The following is a 25934-nucleotide window of genomic DNA, read 5'->3' on the forward strand; positions in this document are numbered from 1 at the left end:
GCTGCACGGGAGATAATTGGTGGACAGACTGGCGCGCAAGAGAGCTCTGCCTCATAGGAGAGTAAGGGCGCGCAGGAGTGTGTTAGCGTGCAGGAGAGCGCTGGCATGCAGGTGGGTGCTGACGCATAGGAGATCATGGGTGCGTAGGCGCAGGAGATCGTGGACGCGCAGGTGAGTGCAAGCGCGCTGTAGTACGCTGGCACGTGGGCGACCCTAGGCGTGTGAGGGCACGTGAACGTGGGCGTGTGGGCGCAGGTGCATGATTTTGCTGCTTTCTATGAGGGCGAGCAGGTGAAGGGGCGCAACGAAGAACTGTAGAGTGCTGACGAGCTGCTGGTGAGCGCTGAAGTCCTGTAGGTTGGCGAGCTGCAGGGCGATGGCGCGCAGCTGCGCACTTTGGTAAAGATACAATAGGCTTTACCGGTGACAGGAATGGTGATGGCAGGTCGGCAGTTCTGAAGGGTGGATGGTCGATGTGCCCTTTGTAAGGGCAACCATTCACCGAAGGGGATCACGAACGATCAGCAGAGAGGTCCAGGACCGCAGTCACAAGACTAGTTGCAGGAGCAGTGACGATCGATGAATGAAGGTCAGATGACTGCAGCGGAGGCTCCTCTGCAGGGGACGGCTGCAACAACGATGAACCAAAGAGGCGCCTCTTCACCGCTGGTGAAGGAAGACCTCTAAGGTGAAGTGGTAGGCGTGCTCTCCGACAAATGCGCCCTCTGAGGGCCATTGGATCAGCAAGCTGACCGTGCGCCGCAGCAGTCCTCCGAAGAGGAGTCTCTGTAAGTGAACTCCCCCGAGGGAGAGAAACACTTGCAGGAGAGACAGACGAACTTAGTTTCCCACTCGAAGGATGTTCAGGAACGGGGGAAACTAAGTTGGCAGCAACCGCTGGAGAGTCTGGAGGGGCAGAGGAGTTGGATGATACCGCATGAGACACATCTGACACAATAACGTCGACGAGGGTCAGAAGATCTACCTCTGACTGCGACGATGATTGCTCAACAGAAGCATCCATGCGGATGAACTGTAGCAAAGCTTCCTTGGAGGGCGGACCCGTAAGCCCCAAGGAAGACCAAATCTGTAAAATAGGGGTTAGTGACAAGGCGTCACCCGGGGGGAGAGGTGGGGCTGCTTCACTAGGGGAAGCAACATCATCTCTCGAGAACTGGGGTTGGCCAACATTATCTTGGTCTATGCTACTACTCGACGGTCTCTCGTAAGAGACCGGACAAGTAGGAGCCTCGGTCGTGAGACGAAGGAAGAGGCCTTGGATTTTTCTTCCTTCAAAGGAGAAATATCTAGCTTGGACTTCTTCTTCCGCCATTGCGCAAACCTCTCCCACTAGAAGGAAGACCACTCCCTACACTCATTACACTTATTTACGCTATCACACCATTGACCTCTGCATAAAGGACAAAGGGTGTGAGGATCAGTCTCTACCACCAACATACATGTCCCACAAGGGCAGCCGGAGAGTCCAGGGCAGGTGCGCATGATCGCAGAAGTCAACTTCACAAACACACCCTAAGAGAAAAAAGAAAAAGCAAAAGTTATTAATGGCTGCCAATATTCGGCGAGGATGAAGAACTGAAACGTCCGTTCACCATCTGAGCCGAAAGCAAAGTGAGCTCAATCACAAGTGTTTAAGGGGAGGCAGTAGCAAGCTACCCTCCCCTACCCCCGCTAACTAGCGGTATGGGTAGTTAACCCTCGTTAAAAATTAATGACTCGTCATTTCAGCTACGCCGAAAGTAAAACCCCTATTAAATAGCGTGGTTTGTATTCCAGTTACGGAACAAATAATTAGTTTACTGTTGTATATACAAAACAAGGACATGAATTTCAATCATTAATGACAATCTTTAAATGCCAAGGTAAAATAGAAAAAAATTTCTGGTCTACTCTCCTCAATTGTGTAACTCAAAAAACTATATTAACTTACCATGTTAATACAGTACATGTATAATGACACAGTTCATATCATAACAAACAGTATATGAAACATAATACATACTCTTTTGGAAACCCAGTTTCTTTCCCACTGAACGCATCAATCTTGACGAGGTCCCATCAGAAGATAGGTATACCTCTGAGGCACTAAACCAATCAACTTGCCCTTCACTAGTTGTCATAGAATGAACCACTGAAAAGAAAAAATTGTAATAGGAATTATGTATCAAAGGAAAAAATCTTTAAACTTGCAATAACAGATGTATACTTCCTTAACACTACAATTTCACCATCCCTTAATAATTTCCTAACACTGCAATTTCCTTATTCCTCATTCTGTGTCTATTTTGGCACTTGAACACTGTTAAAGAAATACAGCACAGGAGTAATTTGTCAATGGGATTATTAGTCCAATTTGTCTGTTAACATTGTTCTGGTGATAAACAATATCAACACTGCTTCAAAAAATTAACACACCATTGATAATAGAGGCAAAACTGGTAGAGTACACTCATTACACAGCATAGAACAGGCAACAGTATTTCCATTTTCATTAATTTTACATTAAGCTTCTCAGGCCCATGAATAATTTTTGGAAGTGAAAAACACCAGTTCACACATGAAGAACTTAGAAGGGCTGAGATCAGCAACAATCAAAGTTCTGTAAAAGGATCCTCCCATAGCATTTTCTGGATGACTTTGAGGTTCTACACCAGAGTAAATTTAACTGAATAATGAATCCCTTTATAACATAATTCCCCTCTTTAAGCAATTTATTCCAGCTAAGCTATTAAAGAATAATTTTTAACATCAGTTATCTATCCTCGTAGATACCAGTACATTTTGAAAATTATGATCTTCATACAATATCCAGTATCTAAGAAACTAACCTTCTTTAGTAGCATCATCAATTCGTTGATTCAAGAGATGGTGACCGCGAAAATTGAGCAAATGCTCGTATTCAATTCTGTCTGCCAGTGATTCTTCAACCGGACCCCAGGCACCTTCATAAAACCATGTTCCGCGACTTATGACAAACACTTCACCTAAAATACAATAGATAATTAGTGCCTGTATTCCTTATCCTGCAGAGCTGCTTAATAATATTTTTATCATTGCACAACAATTAATATTTGTCATTCTACAATATAAATATTATACTATAATTCCAAATTAAATTAAATCTTCAGGGTGCTGAACAGTAATTATATTTTTTTTTTATTTAAACACCATAAAATATTGAGAGAAAAAAACTTGAATAATCGGAAAGTGTTGCTAAGAATATGAGAGAGAGAGAGAGAGAGAGAGAGAGAGAGAGAGAGAGAGAGAGAGAGAGAGAGAGAGAGAGAGAGAGAGAGAGAGAGAGAGAGAGAGAAATTTCTTAACAAATATCTCTAGTACAGTTATAGAGATATGACCTTAGCTGAAAGACATAACGAGCTAATTGCATAGTCCTGTATTTATAACCTTTTATATTTTAGTACAATATTACAACTCCACCTTACTTTCCTATACCCTAACTTCAAATGTGTCTCCTGAAGTCAACCTGTATTTGACAACTGACACTTGAATCAGACATATAGTATTTTCCCTTACAATATTCCTAAATATTGTATTGTATGTATATACAAAAGTTAGATAAAACTTTAAATCAAATATGTTTCAAATAAGCTTTCTGTAAACAAAATCACCAATTTTTAAACATTTTTATTTTTCCTAATGTACAAACCTTAGTCCTTTACTAGAGAAGTATAACTTCAGCAAAGCTGGAATGGCCACCAAAACTTAACAAGGTAGCTGAAACTACGTACTGACAGGTAGTCTGTAGAAAGATCCGCCCATCTGTCAGTAAGCAAGACTAACACTTTTACCCTTTGGTCCTGGAACTTATGGGGTGGTTGTGGCAGGAAGTGTAACTACAGAATTCCAGTTTAGACAATTAGGAAAAATTAAAAATCACTTCAAGACATGGTGATTTATTCATACGTGAAAATACAAACCATCACCCTTTAATAGGACTTGTCTTTATAAGGGAGGAAGTCCCTACAAACTAAATTGTGGCTGGTTCAACTTTCCCGGTAATTATCAAAGCACCTGTCCTGTACAGGAGAAAAGGTGAGGACTCTGCTAACCTCTTACAGTCTGTACATAAGGATGCTACAGGCATTAGGTTAGGCCCACAACAAGAATAAATGGTATTCGGTCACATGAAAACCTACATTCTTGTACAGGATATATTGTTGTAAAATGTCCATTGATATTATGAGAAATATGTTATTTTCATTAGTAAAATAAATTTTTGAATATACTTACCCGATAATCATGTAGCTGTCAACTCCGTTGCCCGACAGAATTCTATGGAGGGATACGCCAGCTATCACAATACTAGAAGGGGGTGTATTTACCAGCGCCACCTGTGGCCAGGTACTCAAGTACTTCTTGTTGACACCTCCTCAATTATTCCTCTGTCCCACTGGTTCTCTATGGGGAGGAAGGGAGGGTCAATTAAATCATGATTATCGGGTAAGTATATTCAAAAATTTATTTTACTAATGAAAATAACATTTTTCAATATTAAACTTACCCGATAATCATGTAGCTGATTCACACCCAGGGGGGTGGGTGAAAACCAGTGTACAAGATTAAAGGATAGCCAAGTATCCCAAATTTCATATAACAGTTATCTCAAATAACAATGAAATAATAAGTACCTGGTAAGGAAGTCGAATTGAACCGTTACTCTGCCTCTTTTTTAAGTTCGTCTTCCTTACTGAGCGCAGCGTTCCTCTTGGAGGCTGAATCAACCCAAGGTGCTAAAGTATACAGGGCTGCAACCCATACTAAAGGACCTCATCACAACCTTTAACCTCGGCGCTTCTCAAGAAAGAATTGACCACCCGCCAAATCAACAAGGATGTGGAAGGCTTCTTAGCCGACCGTACAACCCATAAAAAGTATTCAAGAGAAAGGTTAAAAAGTTATGGGATTATGGGAATGTAGTGGCTGAGCCCTCGCCTACTACTGCATTCGTTGCTACGAATGGTCCCAGGGTGTAGCAGTACTCGTAAAGAGACTGGACATCTTTGAGATAGAATGATGCGAACACTGACTTGCTTCTCCAATAGGTTGCATCCATAACACTCTGCAGAGAACGGTTCTGTTTGAAGGCCACTGAAGTAGCCACAGCTCTCACTTCATGTGTCCTTACCTTCAGCAAAGCAAGGTCTTCTTCCTTCAGATGAGAATTTGCTTCTCTAATCAGAAGCCTGATGGAGTAAGAAACTGAGTTCTTAGACATTGGTAGAGAAGGCTTCTTGATAGCACACCATAAGGCTTCTGATTGTCCTCGTAATGGTTTTGACCTTCTTAGATAGTACTTAAGAGCTCTAACTGGGCAAAGTACTCTCTCCAGTTCGTTCCCCACCATGTTGGACAGGCTTGGGATCTCGAACGACTTAGGCCAAGGACGGGAAGGAAGCTCGTTTTTAGCCAAAAAACCGAGCTGCAAGGAACATGTAGCCGTTTCAGATGTGAAACCTATGTTCCTGCTGAAGGCGTGGATCTCACTTACTCTTTTACCTGTTGCTAAGCACACGAGGAAAAGAGTTTTTAATGTGAGGTCCTTAAAAGAGGCTGATTGGAGCGGTTCAAATCCTGATGACATTAGGAACCTTAGGACCACGTCTAGATTCCAGCCTGGAGTGGACAACCGACGGTCCTTTGAGGTCTCAAAAGACCTAAGGAGGTCCTGTAGATCTTTGTTGGAGAAAAGATCCAAGCCTCTGTGGCGGAAAACCGCTGCCAACATACTTCTGTAACCCTTGATCGTAGGAGCTGATAGGGATCTTACGTTCCTTAGATGTAACAGGAAGTCAGCAATCTGGGTTACAGTGGTACTGGTTGAGGAAACTGCATTGGCCTTGCACCAGCTTCGGAAGACTTCCCATTTAGACTGATAGACTCTGAGAGTGGATGTCGTCCTTGCTCTGGCAATCGCTCTGGCTGCCTCCTTCGAAAAGCCTCTAGCTCTTGAGAGTCTTTCGATAGTCTGAAGGCAGTCAGACGAAGAGCGTGGAGGTTGACGCAGAAGGTCCACTCTTAGAGGAAGAGTCCTGGGAACGTCGACCAGCCATTGTAGTACCTCGGTGAAACATTCTCTCGCGGGCCAGAGGGGAGCAACCAACGTCAGCCGTGTCCCTTTGTGAGAGGCGAACTTCTGAAGTACCCTGTTGACAATCTTGAACGGCGGGAATGCATACAGGTCGAGATGGGACCAATCCAGCAGAAAGGCATCCACGCGAACTGCTGCTGGGTCTGGAATCGGAGAACAATACAAGAGGAGCCTCTTGGTCATCGAGGTAGCGAATAGATCTATGGTTGGCTGACCCCACAGGGCCCAAAGTCTGCTGCAAACATTCTTGTGAAGGGTCCACTCTGTGGGGAAGACCTGACCCTTCCGGCTGAGGCGATCTGCCATGACATTCATATCGCCCTGAATGAGCCTCGTAACCAGCGTGAGTTTTCGATCTTTTGACCAAATGAGGAGGTCCCTTGCGATCTCGAACAACTTCCTCGAATGAGTCCCTCCCTGCTTGGAGATGTAAGCCAAGGCTGTGGTGTTGTCGGAGTTCACCTCCACCACCTTGTTTAGCTGGAGGGACTTGAAGTTTATCAAGGCCAGATGAACTGCCAACAACTCCTTGCAATAGATGTGAAGTGTCCTTTGCTCCTGATTCCATGTTCCCGAGCATTCCTGTCCGTCCAGTGTCGCACCCCAGCCCGTGTCCGATGCGTCCGGGAAGAGACGGTGGTCGGGGGTCTGAACAGCCAATGGTAGACCTTCCTTGAGAAGAATGCTGTTCTTCCACCACGTTAGAGTAGACCTCATCTCTTCGGAAACAGGAACTGAGACCGTCTCCAGCGTCATGTCCTTTATCCAGTGAGCAGCTAGATGATACTGAAGGGGGCGGAGGTGGAGTCTCCCTAACTCGATGAACAGGGCCAGCGATGAAAGTGTCCCTGTTAGACTCATCCACTGCCTGACTAAGCATCAGTTCCTTCTCAGCATGCTCTGGATGCATTCTAGGGCTTGGAAGATCCTTGGGGCCGACGGACAAGTCCGAAAAGCTCGACTCTGAAGATCCATACCCAAGGAGACAATGGTCTGGGATGGAACGAGCTGAGACTCCTCAAAATTGACCAGGAGGCCCAGTTCCTTGGTCAGATCCATAGTCCATTTGAAAATCTCCAGACAGCGACGACTTGTGGGAGCTCTTAAAAGCCAGTCGTCTGACGGAGCCAGACACAAGATCATGATACTGCTGCACAGTCTGTAAACTGTCAATCATGGGCAAGAGAGGAAGTACAGTGACAACCCGAATCTGTCTAGACTGTCTGGGTCGTACAGACAACTCCTTAACGGGTTGCTGAGGTTGCCGCACTGCGTCACAACAAGTCACTTCTGTTGGTTGTTGAACGTCTTCCCCGTGACACATTGACTCCGTAAACAAAAAATCCTCTAACAAGGACTAAGCTTGGACTGCATGTCATGCAACACAGCTCAAGGTCTATGGGAGCAGGTGTGGTAACAGACGGGATTAGCGACTGAAGTGGAACCATCACCTTCCCTGTAAGCATGTTATGCTTAAATAAAAGTCCATAAGAGGTTATGCAGCTAAAGGCTCCCTCCAAATGACAGAGTCCTCAAAGGAATATCAGAAGGAGGGAGAAAAGAACTTTCTCATCTACAGGGACCTTATCCTAGAAAAGCTAAGTTCTCTGAGTGAGGGTTCACTGGTGCAAAAGCAGCAGACTAGAAGGCAACGTTATGAAACTGCTTGACAGTCTAGTGAGTTGGCAACAACCCAAGATGTGTTGAGAAGCATGCGGTAAGGTATGCAGAGCATGATGTATGCAGAGTATGCTGTATGCAGAGCATGCTGTATGTAGAGCATGTTGTATGCAGAGCATGCTGAATGCAGAGCATGCTGTATGCAGAGCATGTTGTATGCAGAGCATGCTGAATGCAGAGCATGCTGTATGCTGAGCATGTAGTAAGCAGAGCCTGCTGTAAGGAAAGCAGAGCGTGTGCATGGCGTTTAACATTTCTCAGAAATTCCATGACCAGTGCTAGAGTGCTTTATGCATGCTTGCATGGGGTTTAAACCATGGTATGAAAATGGAGGTAAGGTATGCTGAACAGCAGAGTCAGAACGAGCTGGAACAACAATAGTTGTGGTTTCCTCTTCAAGACTCCGTTGAGGGAACACCTGAGGCTCAGTCTGCAAAGGCTGAATAAAAGACAAGCAGAAGGAAGGCGCATGGGTGGAGGAGGCTGACTCCTAGCATGAGTGGTTGAACCCAAGGGTTGCGCTTGCTGAGCGGTTTGAGCTCGCTGCAGCGAGAGCTGAGGAGACTGACTCATGGACGGGAGAGGTTGTTGTACCTCAACCGAGTGTTGCATCACTGGTGGAGCAGCAAGTGGAGGCGGAGGAAGAGAGGTATAATCCTCCTGATCCCATTGTAAAGGTTGCCTTAAGGAAGGCGGAGGCTGAACACCACAGGGAACAGCAAACTCAGCACGTGGCTCAACATCGTACGCCTGGCAGGTGGTACTGCGATCAGGCGGAGCGAGTGTAGGCGGAGGGAGTGTAGGCGGAGGCGGAGGAGTAACACTCTCAGCCCGATACTCACGCATTAAGTCCGAAAGCTATGCTTGCATGGACTGTAGTAGAGTCCACAACATCGTACGCCTGGCAGGTGGTACTGCGATCAGGCGGAGCGAGTGTAGGTGGAGGGAGTGTAGGCGGAGGCGGAGGAGCAACACTCTCAGCCCGACACTCACGCATTAAGTCCGAAAGCTATGCTTGCATGGACTGTAGTAGAGTCCACAACATCGTACGCCTGGCAGGTGGTACTGCGATCAGGCGGAGCGAGTGTAGGTGGAGGGAGTGTAGGCGGAGGCGGAGGAGCAACACTCTCAGCCCGACACTCACGCATCAAGTCCGAAAGCTGTGCTTGCATGGACTGTAGTAGAGTCCACAACATCGTACGCCTGGCAGATGGTACTGCGATCAGGCGGAGCGATCATAGGCGGGGGGGAGTGTAGGCGGAGGCGGAGGCGCAACACTCTCAGCCCGACACTCACGCATCAAGACCGAAAGTTGTGACTGTATCATGTATGGACTGCAGTAGAGTCAACTTGGGGTCGGCAGACACTAAGGTCTGCTGAGGTAAAGCCTTAACAGCAGAGATCTGTTGCGGCAGAACCTTACTCCTCTTAGGCGGAGTGTAATCAACTGATGACTGAGGAGAGTCAGAGCTAACCCAATGACTGCATTCGAGTTGTGAACTTTAACTTCGTACGTCTGGCATAGGTCTGGACTTAACGTTTAAGAGGTCTTGAGACCTGAGACCAGCGATACTCTGCCTTTATTTTCTCCCCTAATCTCTTCTGCAGACGAGCAAAAAAAAAAAAGGGCTCAATCGTCTGCGGGTGGGAGTGACGGTCTCGGTAAGACACGCCCACAACCACCGAGGATACTTCTGTGCGCCGATCAAGGCCTGCTGAACCCTTATGCCCTTCGACATTGCTTCTCCCCTGGGCTTGGGAGCTTGCAAGAGGTCCCGGACTGGGAGAACGACTGGCGCGCACAAAAGTACCCTCACGCACTAATCACTTATCACTTTGATTTCTGTTTGCACTTATTTCACTGAACTCGAAACTTTAAGTGGTTTGTACCTGAAATACGCAATTCTATCCTTTTTCAAAGTTAGTAATTGCGAAAACAGAATTACAATGTAACAGAAAAATCTAATGAAAGATAATTCAGTGGCTGGAAAGAGACTAAACACTAGATCACTCTAGAAACGTTTAGTTTCTTCCCCTAAAGAGACTAGGGAGAAGAGCAAAAACGATAACGACGTTACTCGTACGCCTGGCAGGCTTGAATGAAACGTTTATCCTCTTTCTCCCTCCGTCTCTATCTCTCTCTCTCTCTCTCTCTCTCTCTCTCTCTCTTGACTTAGAACCTGAGAGAAGAGCCCAATCATATATATCGTTAAAACATATTATTGTTAAAGGAAAAAACTGAAAAGTTCCTTTATTAGGATCAAAACCATTAAGTTAAGAAAGAATGAACAAAACGCTAGACACGGTTACTCTTACTGCAACGTGAAACCGTGAACATTCTTTCTCTATCGTAACGATAGAGTGCAAGTTGAACGTTCTGAACGTCAACAACTGCAGAGACAAAACAAAACGTTAGTTCAACTTTGAAAACAGTAGAGACTATCAAAGAAATTCTTTCAAAAACATTAAAATAGCATAATATGTTAACAGGTAAAACCGAAATGACGGGCTCAAAGTTTATTAACTTCGGTAAAAGACCGCCTACTATTAGGAAGGTCGAATATAAACAAATATAAAAAATAATTTTAATGAGTTTATAATAAAAGGAAGTTAATCGAAGAGGCCTATAAGAGGCGGAGAGATATAAAATAAATCTATAACTTTTGTTAAGCAAAATTAAGAAAGAGAGTCTATACTCTCTTAGACACCAACACTTCCGTCTAATGGAAGGGTCGGCCATTGAAAGGTGAACGAGAGTTCATACTCTCTCGTCACCATAATTAATCAAATTAATTCCAAAAGCTAACTAAGCTAATATAGAAGTTTCCAGTAAAGCGACAGCCGAAATCAAAGAGAAATACTTCACCAAAGTCGTGAAAATACTCCAAGAACATAAGCGTATCCCAGAACGTCTTGCCGGAAGCACGACAGAGGAATAATTGAGGAGGTGTCAACAAGAAGTACTTGAGTACCTGGCCACAGGTGGCGCTGGTAAATACACCCCCTTCTAGTATTGTGATAGCTGGCGTATCCCTCCATAGAATTCTGTCGGGCAACGGAGTTGACAGCTACATGATTATCGGGTAAGTTTGATATTGAAAAAGAGTAGATTACATTATATCCATCTTTCCCCTGTCTACGAGAATGGGGTAGATACTTCTTAACACATGCTGTCTGTAAAAAAAAAGGTTGTTCAGTTATGAAGTTTACCTACAACTGATGTCAAGTCCAGAAAAAAAAAACCTAATGCCAGTCATTCTACCTTTCATTCTAGGCTTAGGCAACTATGATAAGATGGATTTTGTCTCGTAAGAGGGCTAGGCTGACCACGCTACCTGGTGAGGAACCACCACAGCACAGTGTTGCCACTGGATCCGCCTAAGAATTCCATCAAAACATCCGCCAAATAAAACCATAATTTTTATACTTCATGTTAGCTTTAGTTCAAAATACAATACAGATCAACAGATATAAAGTTAATCATTGTGATCCCTTCTAGTCGACTCCTGAAGAGAAGAGATAAAGAAGGATTTGAACCTAATGTTGTAGGCAACTGGGTTTTAGATCTTGGCCACAAACTCGGAAACAAGACTAATGGAGACCTCCTTCCATTCTTTGGAATGACCAGTGAAATATGAGAAGCCATGAAGCTCACTTCGCCAGATCTAAAGCTTGCATTCCTCTTGCCCGGGACATATCTGGCTAATATCTCTAGAGTGTGGTATGCCAACCAGATGAGTATAGTACTTACTTTGACAATTTGCAAAGAGGGAAAGAAACCGTGCCTCATCGCTTGTTGATGCAAGGTACTATGATGGTGTTGCTGCTCATCAAAACTACAGAGTGCCTCATCTAAAGTTCTTGGAATACTAGTATTATTAGAAATGCTGATTTCATTTTCAATATGAGAAAACTTTTTCTTTGGCTACATCATCACAGCTAACGCGACCAGGTAGCTCAAGTGTGCGACCAACAACCACTCCCCAGACACATCTAAGAATAATTGCATACTTAGAATCGGGGAGTCTGGTGGGACTCCCTTAGCGAGATTTGTCCAGCCACCTGGTAAGATTGGCCTGTAGCTCATGTCCCTCTATAACAGGATGGCTAGGAGAATCCTGGAGGTCGACCAGCCATCCTTGATACATCACTGAAGGGAACTCTGGGGGAGAAGTCTGTGAGTAACGAGCTCCTCCAATGAGAAAAAGAGGACAAGAGGACTTCCAACATCAAGCTGGAATTACTGTCTTGGATACAAACTGTTGCACTACCTCTCTTAGTTTGCTGATGCAATAGTCAGACAGAGAGACACTTGCTGCTGCCGTGTCTATCATCGTTCCTAAACATTTAAACCTCTGCTTAGGTGCGAGATTGAACTTTCCCCAATTTGTCACGATCCCCAGACCATGACAAAAGGAGAGCATGCAATCCCTTAGCAACTGTCCCTCGGCAGACGTTAGGATCAACCAATTGCTGAGATATATAAAGAAATGTATCCTATGCAAGTGGGCCCAAGCTGACTTCAGTGTGAACACTCGCATGAATACCTGGGAGCAGTGCATAGTCGTAAACACAGGATCTTAAAACTGGTACGTAACTCCAATGAAGATAAAGCAGACACACTGAAAGCACAGTCTCCTTACCTGGTAAAAGTAAGTACAGTTTATGCTATTTCCTTCATGAACTTGGTTTGCTGAACAAACTTGTTCAGGGGAGAAAGGGTGATGACAGGCTTCCTGTCCCCAGTTGACTGCAGAACCCTGGAGATCTGTCTATAATGACTTGGAGTGCATTTTTCTCCCCATTTTAACCTCTGCTGCTAAGGCCAGAGCTTTTGGTGATTTTGGAGGAAACTCTGGAATGCACTGCTGAACAAGAGAGGGAAGATCAAATGACTTCATAGGGTAGGTGGTATCCCTCCAGAAGGACTTCTAACCAACGGCTCTGCTCCACGTTGATGTCACATTGGCCAATGGCCTAACAAGCACGCACCCTCGCAGTCGCTGCAGTAAGAGATTGCCGACTTCAGCATCCCCTTCATACCTCTTCTGCGTTCCCTAAAACTAGACAGGCCGTGTGCAAAATCACAGAGCACAGCCCAAACCTTTCATAGGGGTAGAAACTACTGGAGGTCCTGAACAGGTTTTGGGAGCAACCACCCTATAAAGGATACATCCTACCCTCAACCACTTGTGTTGTCACTTTTCACTTGAAGTGAAGGCATGCTTTTCTGCAGTCAATGAGTTTGAATAGTCCAGCTTAATAACATATAAAGTATTATAGCCTAGTTACCTAATAAACTCCCAAAATGTGTACAGCATATAATTAAATATTGAATAAGGAATTAAGACTACAGTTATTCTCATAATCTCAACATCCATCCTATTGTAAGGAAGGTGTATCTTATGGGAGCAGCATAAGCAACTGAACTACTGTACAGTGCAGTATTTTGATAGATAAGCTTAAGTTACAAACAAAAATCAAAAGTGATTTCAGCTTTATGAGAAACAATTCTTGTATCCAAATTCATTCTTTCTCTCTCCTACTTCACCCTGTTTCTCCATTCCTTCAGAATTTTATTAAAGTATATAATACAGCACCATTAAATTATAAACATTGCCTGTGGTAGGGGTGTAAGAATACTAATGTAATGTATCACCGTAAATTCTGCATGTCATAGGAGGAGACTAAAAGGACACCTACTGCCTTGCAGTCTTGCTTTTTTAGGTCCACTGTCGATAACTGTGGAAACTGCTGCCTTGCAGTTGGTATTGAATCAAAGACTAGGCCCATCGCCAATAACTGTGTTTGATGACTGCAAGGCCATGTGATTGTAAAAACCCTTTGCCAAATTATAAACAATATCAACTCCTTAGTAGGGATAGCAGTGGGAAAAAAGACCATTAGAGTATAAACAAATAGATCCTTTACATAATTTTTTTTATGCTGTTTAGCAACTACTGTATAGCATAGACAAAAGGGATGGAAATTATTTGAATAAAAATGGATGAGCTTGAAATTAGCAAAAGAATAAGTTAAGTCACAACAAAAACTAAACTACTCAGGAAACATCAAAGATTACTCTATATGAGAAACTAAACTGAGTATGAACAATAACATGTACTGTACTCAAACTAGGCTGATTTAGCTACATGATTTTTCATAAGAATATAGCAATGTTTAGCATAGATCAACATTTTATCTATAAAAACCTTACATAGCCTATCCTAGGGTTATCTTGCTTTTGTCTGCCATATACAGTATAGGGGATATGCTGTACCTAAGGTACGTCAGCTGTGAGTGCTGAGAAAACAACAAAAAGATAATTAAAAAAATCTTTTCCTCCGGGGAAAGTGGGATGAGCGTAAAGCAATTGTCAAAATGGCTAAGCCTTGAAGAGGAGAAAGAGGAGATGTCCGCTCTCTACCAGCCAAAGAAAAAAAAGTGACTAGCATATCAAGTTGTGAGTAGATATAGGTGGCTGGGTAACCCCCAGCAACCCCCTACCTACCCACTACAGTGGTTTGGTAGGGTTGGTTGCAACGTCGCACTAATAAGTCTAATTGGCTGCCTTCCAGCTTCGCCGAAGAAATATTGACTTAAATAACATAAAGTTTGTTAGTGTTGGAATAATTAATGTTTACTTTAGCACATGATGGTTAGCAGTATTGACCTACGATATCTCCATAAGAGGTGAAACTGCAGTATAGTTGAACCAGCCTTATGAGAGAAACCAAGAATACTTGTGTAAATGATAAAGAAGTATTTGTAAAGCTCTGCGTTAGGTTATGACCTGACCCTCTAGGTTATGCCAAGAAAGGATGCTTAGGATGTATTCTAGTTGAAAGTAAGATTTCCTTCTTGCCAAGCATGCACAACTATTCTGCAGTTTTACCCTGGTATATCTGCATGTTTTGAATGAATTTGATATTGGCTATCACTAATCTAGTTTATGATTTGGGATGAATATCCCAACAGAAAAAAAAAGGATACAAATTTCCAACGAATTCAAAATCAAAATTGGTCAAAACAAAATATGTTAAATTTATATATCAGTACAATAACTCTAACAAAGAACAATACATATACTAGTTTATGTGCATCATACAAGGCACTATTTTATCGTTTATTGTATGTACGAATTCAAGCACAGAAAAACGGATACTGTAATATGAACACTGGAAAAACTCAGATCTAACAAATTTAAGGAACTGAACACTGTATGGCAGCAATGTAGAACATGAAAATATTACTGCATGCAGCAAAAATGGGCCGCACAAAATATCCAAATGTACCCAAATCCACCGGAATAATAAATGATAACACCATATAGTATACTAGAAAATTTTAATAATGCACCAATATTAATTGTTACAAATTTACATTGATATAACCATCATTCTACTATAGATTTGAAGTGGTTTGATACATTGTGTTCACAAAGCCCAGCGTGTAGATATCCACGCATCATATACATTTGCATTTAGTTTTTCTACTTATACGAGATAATTTGATAAAAATTTAGAAGTGTACATATAGATAATGATACATGCAAGCCTAGATTTGGGTAAACATCATGTTATCATTTATTATTCTGGTAGACTTCGGTACTTCGTGCAACCCAACCAAAAGGCTAAAAGTACAGTACCTTGCCAATAAAGACTTTCGCATTTTCGATGTTTCACATCTGCTTCATAAAGACCACCACGGACAACAATTCTCTCTACTCCTACGTTTTCTGGCTCCTTCGGGGAGGAATGTTCACTTCCACTAGCGAACGATTCTTTTTTTGATCCTTCTGGTGAAATAGAGGCATCCTGCAGTAAGTTTCGATACTTCCATTCTATGCGCAGAGAGTCGTAGCCTATGAACGGAGTCCACTTCTTGTCGGCTTCTATCTTATAAAACCACCGAACCATTTCAGGCCCCAGATCCTCAACTGTTTCATCACCATATGGGGTCGGTGCCCGACCCAACGGCGTTCCTAGGTAATTTGGATCTAAGCTATCAAATGAAGTATTGTGACTGCCATTGTATTGATAATCCCCATAGTAATAATCCTGATAGGCACTAGGATCAGAACTATCAATATAATCTACATTGAAGTGAAAATTTTGATCTTGCGAAAAAGGCTGGAGCTGATCATAGCTTGTATTTCCAAACTGTTGCTGCTGTATAGATGAATAACCCATACCGTAATTCATTTGATCATGGTATTGCATATTGTTTTGCACTTGTGATTCCAGCAATAACTGACCATTCATGACATTAGAACCATACTGATTAGAGCTTCCATAACCTACATTCCCAACTTGGCCGACCTGCTGTGTCTGCTGGTCAGTTTTAAGCATTGTCTGGTACCCCATATTTTGACCAGTGGAATTCCAACTCGAACCAAACTGTGCCCCAGATAGCCTCGGCTCAAAAGGAGAGTGTGATGGCATTGGCGGAACTCCTCTGTCTTGCGACGATGCCGAGAGGGACGACATTAACTGTGCCCCATCTAACTGGCTCAACACAGATGATCTTGGCCCTAAATTATTTTGATTTTCTGTCGCAGACTGCAATCCACTAAAGAGACTCTCATTAATTCTGGGTGAGCCAGATGAATTTAACTGAGACCCCGGTAAGGTGGATGCACTTACTTGAGATCCCACTATTGATGCACTTAACTGAGAGCCCCCTATTGGTGCACTTAACTGTGAGCCCCCTAACGATGAGCCTAACTGAGCTCCCCCTAATGATGACCTTATAGGTGAGGATGTTTGTGAGGGCACAGGTGTGATGTGTGGGGTTTGGAGACTGGCATTACCCAGGTTACTTGGGGACAATTGACGCCGAGTTGAGCAGGATAATTGAGTACTACCAAGCAACGTTTGGTTTTTAGCATTCATGTATTGAGAACTCAGCTGATCTTGCCGAGTCTGTTGCAGCATGTGCTGCTGCTGCATCTGATGCACGGAGGCAGACGAAGGGTCCTGCACCTGATTGGACGAGGAATATAAGCCCGAAGAAGCATTGTAAAACGACTTGCCGTACGAAGAATCCAAAGCGGCCTGGCTCTGATCATACACAGTTGAATGCAAACTACCATCATTAGTGGCTAATTGCTGACGGGGATGTGTCGATTGGTTCAAGCTCAACTGTGACAGTTGTTGGTGTAATGTGTTCGGGTACTGTGGGTGGCGTTGTGCCCCTCTGGAGTAATCCATAGTGCTTTACCATCACTCACAACCGCAACTGCTTCGCACCCACACACTCCTCACGCTGGCCCGTTGACGCACTCTCGTTGCTCCAGCAGTGATCAATGCCGTCGTCAGCTGACTACTGATGTGTCAAATGCCGCAGTCATAGTTGCTCATTTTGTACTTACCGTCAGATTTGTCTTTTATATTCCTTTATTGTCGTTGAATAACACGTTATTATTTAACCTCTATAATCGAAATATATTTAATCGTCAGTTCATAAATGTTAGATGTCCGTATCATAATTTCATTCTGTTGTTTACCCTACGAGTATATTCTGGAAAGAAACTGGCATATATGTGTAAGATATAAGCTACTGCTTAAGTTTATTTACATTAATGAAATAAATCTTGTTAAAAACAACAATTCAAGATTTACTATCATCAAAACTATTCAATATCGATTACTTTATACTTACTATCCCTATAGACACCATGCTCCGAAATCATAACAATTATACTAAGTATCCTTTACATTCCTCTTCCAACATTTTGAAAGGTTCAGCGACATTATTTTTGCTAGTTTTCGGATTACATAATACACGAGTATTGTCCACATGTATTCAGATTTTTTTATATCGACAACCATCGTATGCATTATCATATTTTCATATCACACTGGTCCACCACAGAAGGGCTTTCGGATCAACATTCTACTTTGCTCGGAATTGTGGGACCGTTCTGTCTGAAAAATAATGATAATAATAGTAGTAAAAAGAGCATGGAGAAAGAAAAACAGTAAACTGTCGACTTTATTGTGGATAAATTCATAGTCTCCCAATATCATTATAAGAAAACTATCACATATAAACGATTAAATCTATTTGAGTACAAACTCTGTCTCAAACTGTTTCGCCAAATATTTCATTCAAATCGATATATACGCGGAAGTATCGTGCATGAAATTAATGCCTTGTGCAGAGACTATGCACATGAAATCACTGTTTCCCTACTGCATAGACAGACGTTCTCCTACTGGTGCATGGCGGTCGTACAAATATAACAGCATAGCCTAGCTACGTTAATCGGTGCATATATACTTGATAAGTCTATTAGTTACTTGGTTGAATTTAATTTTTCTGTTAAGAATAATTATACAAAGAAATACTATATTACACAAATTAAGGTTCAGTATCCTATGTAGATGATGCTACTCTTTTTACATCATTTCCATCTCCTGACTGCAGACCAGTTATTGTAGTTGCTGAATCCCTTAATAGCGATTTAGCTAGACTAGAGATCAGTGCATAATACAAAGCATGGGGCATGAAGTTGAACCTTAACAAAGCTCAAAGTATAATTGTAAGTAGGTCAAAGACACCCAGATCTTTACATTGACAATATCTCTAACTATGTGCAGCTCATTTATAATGCTGGGTGTAATTCTTTATTGTAGATTTACTTTAGAGAAACATCCGGCCTGTTTCCTCTTAAAATGCACTCACAAAAATACCATAATGAGAAAGTATTATAAGATTTTTGTTGATCAATCAATGCTGAGGAAATATTTAGATTATTTTATTCTACCATGTTTTAGATATTGTCCTCTTGTCTGGTCTTCAGCTGGAGACTCTCACCTAAATTTGTTGGACAAAAACTTGTGGTCTATTAAATTTCTTATCCCTGATCTCGATATTCACCTCTGACAGTTGTTCGATTAGTTTCTTGTACATGTTGTGTAACATTTCTTTTATCAAAATTCTGACCATCTTGTGCATTCAGACCTTCCCTGACTGTACAATTCTGCACGTAGTACTAGGTATTCAGTTGCAGTTAATTCTAACCGTCTTACCTTCTCCATCATAAGGCCCAACACTGCACAGTATTCTGGGAGTTTTAATCCAACTTTGACCAGATTTTGGAATGATATTCCAAATCTGGTTGTAGAATCTGTTGAACTTCAGAAGTTGAAACTTGTTGCAAATGCTTTTCTGTTGAATAGGTTGACATATGTTTTGTTCCATCGTTAATAAGCGACTTGTCTACTTCAGTGATATCACTGATTTTAATATATTTTTTTCTATTTTTCTATAATTTCTCATATGTAGTTTATTCACCACTTCTCTGTTTTATCCCCCACTAGGCTGGTCTCTCTTTGGAGCCCTTGGACTTATAGTATCCTGCTTTTCCTTCTAGGGTTGTAATTTAGTTGTTGATAATGATGATAATAACCATTTGCTTTGTTAAAGAAATTATGGATAGTAATATTAGTTGGCTTCCAAAGCTGACGTGTATGTTAGAAAAAAAAACTACATACAATAAGGATCTTGCATGAATTAGTTACACCTTGGCAGTTTTTTGCTCCACGTGAAATTGATATTTATCTCCAAAGTCTGGATGGTAGTCTATTCTATGTTTCCTTAATTCCTTTCTTCACTAGGGTATTTATTCTGTTAGAGCTCTTAGGGGCATAGCATCCTGCTTTTACAACTAGAGTTGTAGCTTAGCTAATAATAATAATAATAATAATAATAATAATAATAATAATAATAATAATAATAATAATAATAATGATAATGATAATAATAATAATAATAATAATAATGATAATGATAATAATACTACTACTAATAATAATAATAATAATAATAATAATAATAAACACAAACTACATGTATGTATATATATATATATATATATATATATATATATATATATATATATATATATATATATATATATATATATATATATATATATATATACATTTCTTGGATATTAAGGTTTTTCCTCTTCATTACGATTTTCATGACATTTATCCAACTTTTTCTACAACTTCCTATCATAGCAGGCTACACACTATCACACCTAAATCACACAATCTTTTCAATAAGACATTATCTTCTATTCCCTCCACATGGCAAAACCATTTATCATAATACTCTAATCTATCCTTTCACCTACAACGACCTTTTTATCATACCGATGTATCTCTACCTTTTTCTCCTTAACAATTCATCTTACAGCACATACCATGTAAATATTTCTCAGCGATGGCTTAAAAAAAAAAATCATTTAATATTTACACTTCGATGTTAAAAGAAAAACATCCTTGATCATTGATAAGAGATTTAGATGTTAAAGTTTATCACTGAATACGTAAAGCAATGTATCATGTCATGATCAAGAATGTCTGTGTAAAGTGCCAATAAAAACTGTTCTGCCGTCACCCTTCAAGTAATTCCCTTCAACGTCTTTGTTTCGGATGTATTAGTGCGCGACCAAAATGCCCACGCTATGTTGCTTAGATAATAAAATTTTAGTCAGATTCTGACTACAAATCAGTTTCTATAGAGGTGTAGGTTGCTTTACTTGAAATGGCCAGGCTAATGTACACTCGAAAAACATATTGATGCAATAATACTTAATTCACATCATATAAGGTACTTTGAAACGGAGGCAAAGAACGCACCATAATAAGATGAACACGAAGTTGAAAAAAGAAAAAATAATAATCTCTCATAAATACGCAGCACTTTGTGTATTTATCTTGTATCGTGTTTGGGGGTATCACACCACCTTACCTCCCCTTTCATTTATTTATACAAACAATGAAATAGTTTGTAATTAACTTAAGGAATAATTTCAGTCTATTCAGGTATCAGCTAAACTATTTTCTTTGTTCTCATCTAATTTATTTTTTCCCTGCAAACTTTAACCACTACACAAACTTGTGGAGTTCTTACAAAACTTTCCAACAGTTTTTTGTTTTAATTGATGGATAGGCCTAAACTTGTTTTTTGTCGACGGTGGTTTTATTTATTTTTTCAAACTTAATGCCTCTACATCACTAATAAAGTTCTTATTTTTGTAGGCTATCTATAGAAAATGGTTTAGTTCAAAATTTATAATTTCCTGAACTTCATTTCTTCAAATGACGGAAATGAAATAAAATGTTACGTTCCTTTAACTTTTAGTACGTGTATATTTCAATTACATATCGTAATAGCTAAAATATATGTAAAATACAATTGTTTTTGATGAAAAAAATGAGCCAAAGTGAAAGAGGAGAGTCGATGAAATAGTTTTATAATGTTAGTTCTTACTGTTTGTATTTCAGATATGTTTATCTTCAATGAATATGAAATGATAAAAGTTTTGGTTTCACGGGAGTGCCATAATTAGTCATTCTTCATATATGAGGTCTAGCTCCCCTTTTGGTGCAATGATAATGTTACTGCTGGTCATTACAAGGATGAAAATACTTTCTGAAATCATTAGTTTGTTTTTATACAACTAAGTGATAGTGTTAGCCCTACTATATAAGTCAGTCCTCCTCTTTCATAGCTTTCCAATTCTGGAATTTTTTTCTTTTTTTAACATCACGAAGGATTGCAATATGTCAGAGTAGTGTTTTTATGAATGCAATAAAATCTTTATGGCAATTATCTGAGGTATAACTTATCATTTATCCTCGGGTGAGTATTAACATTGAATTGAGTGTTTCACATATGGAACTCTTATTGAAATTAGTTTTATTTGCAGAAAAAAATGAAATTAAGAAAGTAGTTTGTTAGGAGTATTCAATCAATTATAATATTGGTAATTCAATATATCTTAAAATAAAAGAAGAACATGAAGCTAATGTAAAGTATATGGTTTTGTTATTATTCTAGTATGCATTTATTGGTATATTTTTATTTCATCAGACTAAATAGACATATTGCTACGTTTTTCTTGATAGCATTTTCAATATATTTAAGCAGGAATATTTGAGAAAAATAGAGATGACTAATGTTTTTAGTTACAGTATTTAATTTTGCACATGGTCATTATAATGAAACAAACCACCACGTTTAACAAATAGTTTAGAGTCCCATACATTAAGCAAAAGAAAGCGAACTTCTAGCACTAGCGATAGAAAACGTGATTAGGTAGTCCTCAATTTCATGGTAAACTAAATGAAATAAAATTACTCCCTGTGCAAGCACAAATCTCATTCGCTTAAATGGTAAAATGTCATTATCAAATGAAAGAGGCATGGAAGAGGACAATGCACGGAGACTGACCATATACACATATGATTAGTTCAAAAGCTTCCTCTCCAACCAAGCTAGGACAAGGGAGGGCCAGGAAATGGCTGCTGAAGCCTCATTAGGTTGACCTATAGGCTCTCCAACCCCCAATTCCTTTTAGCTCACAAGGATGGTAAGATTGCAAACACCATTAGAAGGTATCAAGCTTGAGTGGGTCTTGAACTTCAGACCAGCAGATTGTCAGGTAAGGACGTTTCAAACAGGCTACCACAACCCTAAACACAATAATGCCTGGTGTAATGCTACTGGATCTGCATTTGTAAAATCCCTCTACTATATAGCCCAACTGATTTTTTTCTCTTCATTTTTATTTGGTTCATATAGCACATGATGGGGAAATTTATAGATAAATCTATATAGGCTATATAATATAGAGTATATTCATATTTTATTGAAAGAATCGTTGGAATGTTCTGTTTTATTTTAGTGATGAAACCTATGCAAGTAAAACAAAAGAAAAAATATTTATATCTTAAGCATAAGCTATTCAAAAAATAATGTAAAAGGCATTTATTTTTAGGGTTTCAATTTTTAATTATTTAGCCTTGACTTTTGTTAAAAATATGTTCTTATAAGGTAAATTTTCTATAACCATTTTGTAATCCCTCCTTTTCTAAGACCATCATTGTCAAATTAGTTATCCTTGCCCACGACAATCTACTTGGTGAAAATAACCAAGGAGAATGATCTTCAAAGAGCATGCCTCAGAGAAAGCAAATTTTATTCCTAAAATTATCATAGGAACTGAAATCCGAAAATCTTTAGCGTACTCTTGAAGGTGATATTGTACCAGTTTGAGTTGACGTAGAGAAGGTCTTCACAAAGGTCATATTGACGGGTTATAGACGTTTCGCCGTCAGTCGGTTTCGCGATCAATCACTTTCGCCCCCGGCTGAAGTCGATTCGCCGTCCTAAGTGCACCCATACTTGGTGGAGTCTGTTCGCCGTCAACATAGGAGTCGTTTCGCCGTCAAGATAGGGGTTGTTTCGCCCCCGTTATTAAGAAATGGACCAGCAGAATTTTTTTTCATTGTTTGTAAAGTCATCCTTAATATAATTAAGATTAATATCGCATTTTATTCTATTCTATGCGCAATAATTTACATTATTTCCGTAGAAGATAATCGGAATCATTCAGAATCACTCCTAGCAAATATAAAAGATTGTACTTACTTTTGAAATAAATATTAACTTCCACTCTGGTAAAAAATATAAAATAATAATATCCAGCACTCAAACAAATGTCTCCTGCCACAGTCAATCAGAAAATCCACTCGTTCCAGGCATTCCCCCCTGTCCTAAACTAGCTAAAAAACATATAAACAAACTACCCAATTATTCCATCGGTCTTTGTGTAATGTTTGTAAATTCATTATGAAATGTGATTTGTATATATTTATTTTAGTTGTGCCATGTATTCTCTAATGTGTATTTTAAATTTATTATCTTCTACGGAAATAATGTAAATTATTGCACATAGAATAGAATAAAATGTGATATTAATCTTAATTATATTAAGGATGACTTTACAAATAATAAAAAAATTCTGCTGCCAATTGCACGTCTTGGTCCATTTCTTAATAACGGAGGCGAAACAACTATATTGACGGCGAAACGACTCCTATGTTGACGGCGAACAGACTCCACCAAGTATGGGAGCAATTAGGACGGCGAATCGACTTCACCCGGGGGCGAAAGTGATTGATCGCGAAATCGACTGACGGCGAATCGACCATACCCCATATTGACGCCCGCTTTCAGGGTCTCTATAACCATGTAGTTGGTGGTTTGGCCAATAAGCCATTAAGCGGAAACCTCTCTCCTGTATGGAAAAGGGTATTAATATCGATCTTATGTTTTTAGGAAGTACAGCTCAGCAAGTAAGAATAGTCTTACAGAGTGGAAAAGATGTGTGAGAACTATATTTCCTTTTATTAAAAGAAATAAACACATATTATGTAACACAAACTCTCATACCAGTACACACTTTATATAAATTTACACATTGAGTGTAAATACCTTCATCATTGTAATATCAATTGTATTCGTATTATTTTCTCTCATATCCCCATACATCTATGTATTATATATAACAACATGCACTAAGATACGCAGTTATTATTATTATTATTATTATTATTATTATTATTATTATTATTATTATTACTATTTGCTAAGCTACAACCCTAGTTGGAAAAGCAGGATGCTATAAGCCCAAGGGCCCAAACAGGGAAAATAGCCCAGTGAGGAAAGGAAACATGTTAAAAACTTATTCTGTCTAGTTATAGAAATACCATGCCAAACTAACCTCAATTGCTCTAAGGATGCTGTATCTCTTCCGAATGTATGATAACTGCTCCTCAGACGGCAGTTCCCGTAGACCTCCAGCTGCACCTCCATTGAGATTTGAAAGTGTACACCATATGCTAGAAATATTCAGACATTATCAGGATTTTCTCCTTTTATCTTATAAAGGCAAAAGTGACTGGGAAAGCCTTTACCTTGCAATACTTTTATTGTTACTTTTGCAACTACAATGACGTATACTATTACCACTATTTCTGCAACTGGCACTATTAATGCTAAAGGTAATACAACCATTATAAGAAGATTTTTTAGTTACGATTGCTCTTTAAACATGTTACCATAACAGTGTATACAAATTGGATCGTTATTCAACAACGGGTTTTGCTACAGTGTCCTTGGTATCTACGAAACTGGAACTTTTTTTTAGTTCCCAGAAGGGGTTTCTCTCTCTCTCTCTCTCTCTCTCTCTCTCTCTCTCTCTCTCTCTCTCTCTCTCTCTCTCTCTCTCTCTCTCTCTCTCTCTCTCTCTCTCTCTCTCTCTCTCTCTCTCTCTCTCTCTCTCTCTCTCTCTCTCCGTCCAGAATTGGCTTTCACTAAATGTTTGAAAACTACCCATTCGTCATCTTCGATATCTAGCTGAAAAGAGACACTTTGACATATGGACTTTGTGTCTAAATTAAATACATGGCAGGTCATGTGGTACGAGGCTTTATGTAGAATTACCCTCATAGATATTTATATATGATGAACTTTGTATTATTGAAACGAGAAATAATTATTTCCCACAGCGTTAAAAAAAAAAAAATACTGCTAAGCTGTGCGTTTAAATCTAGATCTTTGGTCTGTACAAACGATGGCCTTCATGAACTTTATATTCGATTCGATATTCATTTCACATAATTATAATTTTCACGTATGGTTGTTTCACGATGTGACTAGAAGCAAGTCACATAAAAGCAATATTTACAATAGCAATTTTTCATTAATTGGAAAATATCATATTTTGGAATAATAAGTTAGTAACGCAAATTTCTCGGAAAAAAAAAACTTTATCTCTTATTCTAGTTATAAATTTTGGTATAGTAATTATTTATTTTTTTTTTTTTTTTTTTTTTGCAAGAGCTTTTGATATAGTTTCTATATTATTTTTTCGACTGGTAGGGATTTTTATAAATATTTTTGTCAATAAATTATGTCTACTTATCATTCCTGTTATGACTTGGCTGAGGACACATTTTTGCAATGAAAAACAATTTGAAATTATTTTCAATATAGCTTTTGTGCCGTTCTTATCTGTGCATTGAAATTCAAAGTTTTTCATTGACTTTCATATAAGATAAATCTATAAGGGATTTTGTCTAAGAACCATTTTGGTAGTAATAATCATATCTTTTATATAATCCTCCAAGAGGGATACTGTTTTATTCAGTTGATTTGAATTACTTAAAATGGATGAAACGGAAATTCACGAAGGCTGTGAAATACTTTCGAGAAGCAAAGACTTTACCTGATTTGCCTAAGCTACTTTTTGCCATAA

The 25934-nt window shown here is 39.8% G+C and overlaps 1 protein-coding gene and 2 pseudogenes across 1 annotated transcript in view; 1 reads left to right on the top strand and 2 right to left on the bottom strand.

Moving 5' to 3' along the window:
• Positions 1–17351, bottom strand: part of LOC137642428 (phospholipase DDHD1-like) — a 126680-nt gene extending 109329 nt beyond the window's left edge. Inside the window, exons 1-3 of the mRNA XM_068374976.1 lie at positions 15459–17351; positions 2850–3005; positions 2024–2152 (exon numbers count right to left, since the gene is read on the bottom strand). Of these exons, the coding sequence (XP_068231077.1) occupies positions 2024–2152; positions 2850–3005; positions 15459–17022 (1849 nt within the window). The 5' untranslated portion in view covers positions 17023–17351. The remainder of the gene's footprint in view (positions 1–2023; positions 2153–2849; positions 3006–15458) is intronic.
• The window catches only part of LOC137642869 (uncharacterized), a 443369-nt pseudogene that overhangs the window by 366336 nt on the left and 51099 nt on the right, over positions 1–25934 (top strand).
• LOC137642313 (uncharacterized) overlaps positions 22826–25934 on the bottom strand; it is a 35784-nt pseudogene continuing 32675 nt past the window's right edge.

This window comes from Palaemon carinicauda, chromosome 6 (genome assembly GCF_036898095.1).
Source record: "Palaemon carinicauda isolate YSFRI2023 chromosome 6, ASM3689809v2, whole genome shotgun sequence".
Lineage (NCBI taxonomy): Eukaryota > Metazoa > Arthropoda > Malacostraca > Decapoda > Palaemonidae > Palaemon > Palaemon carinicauda.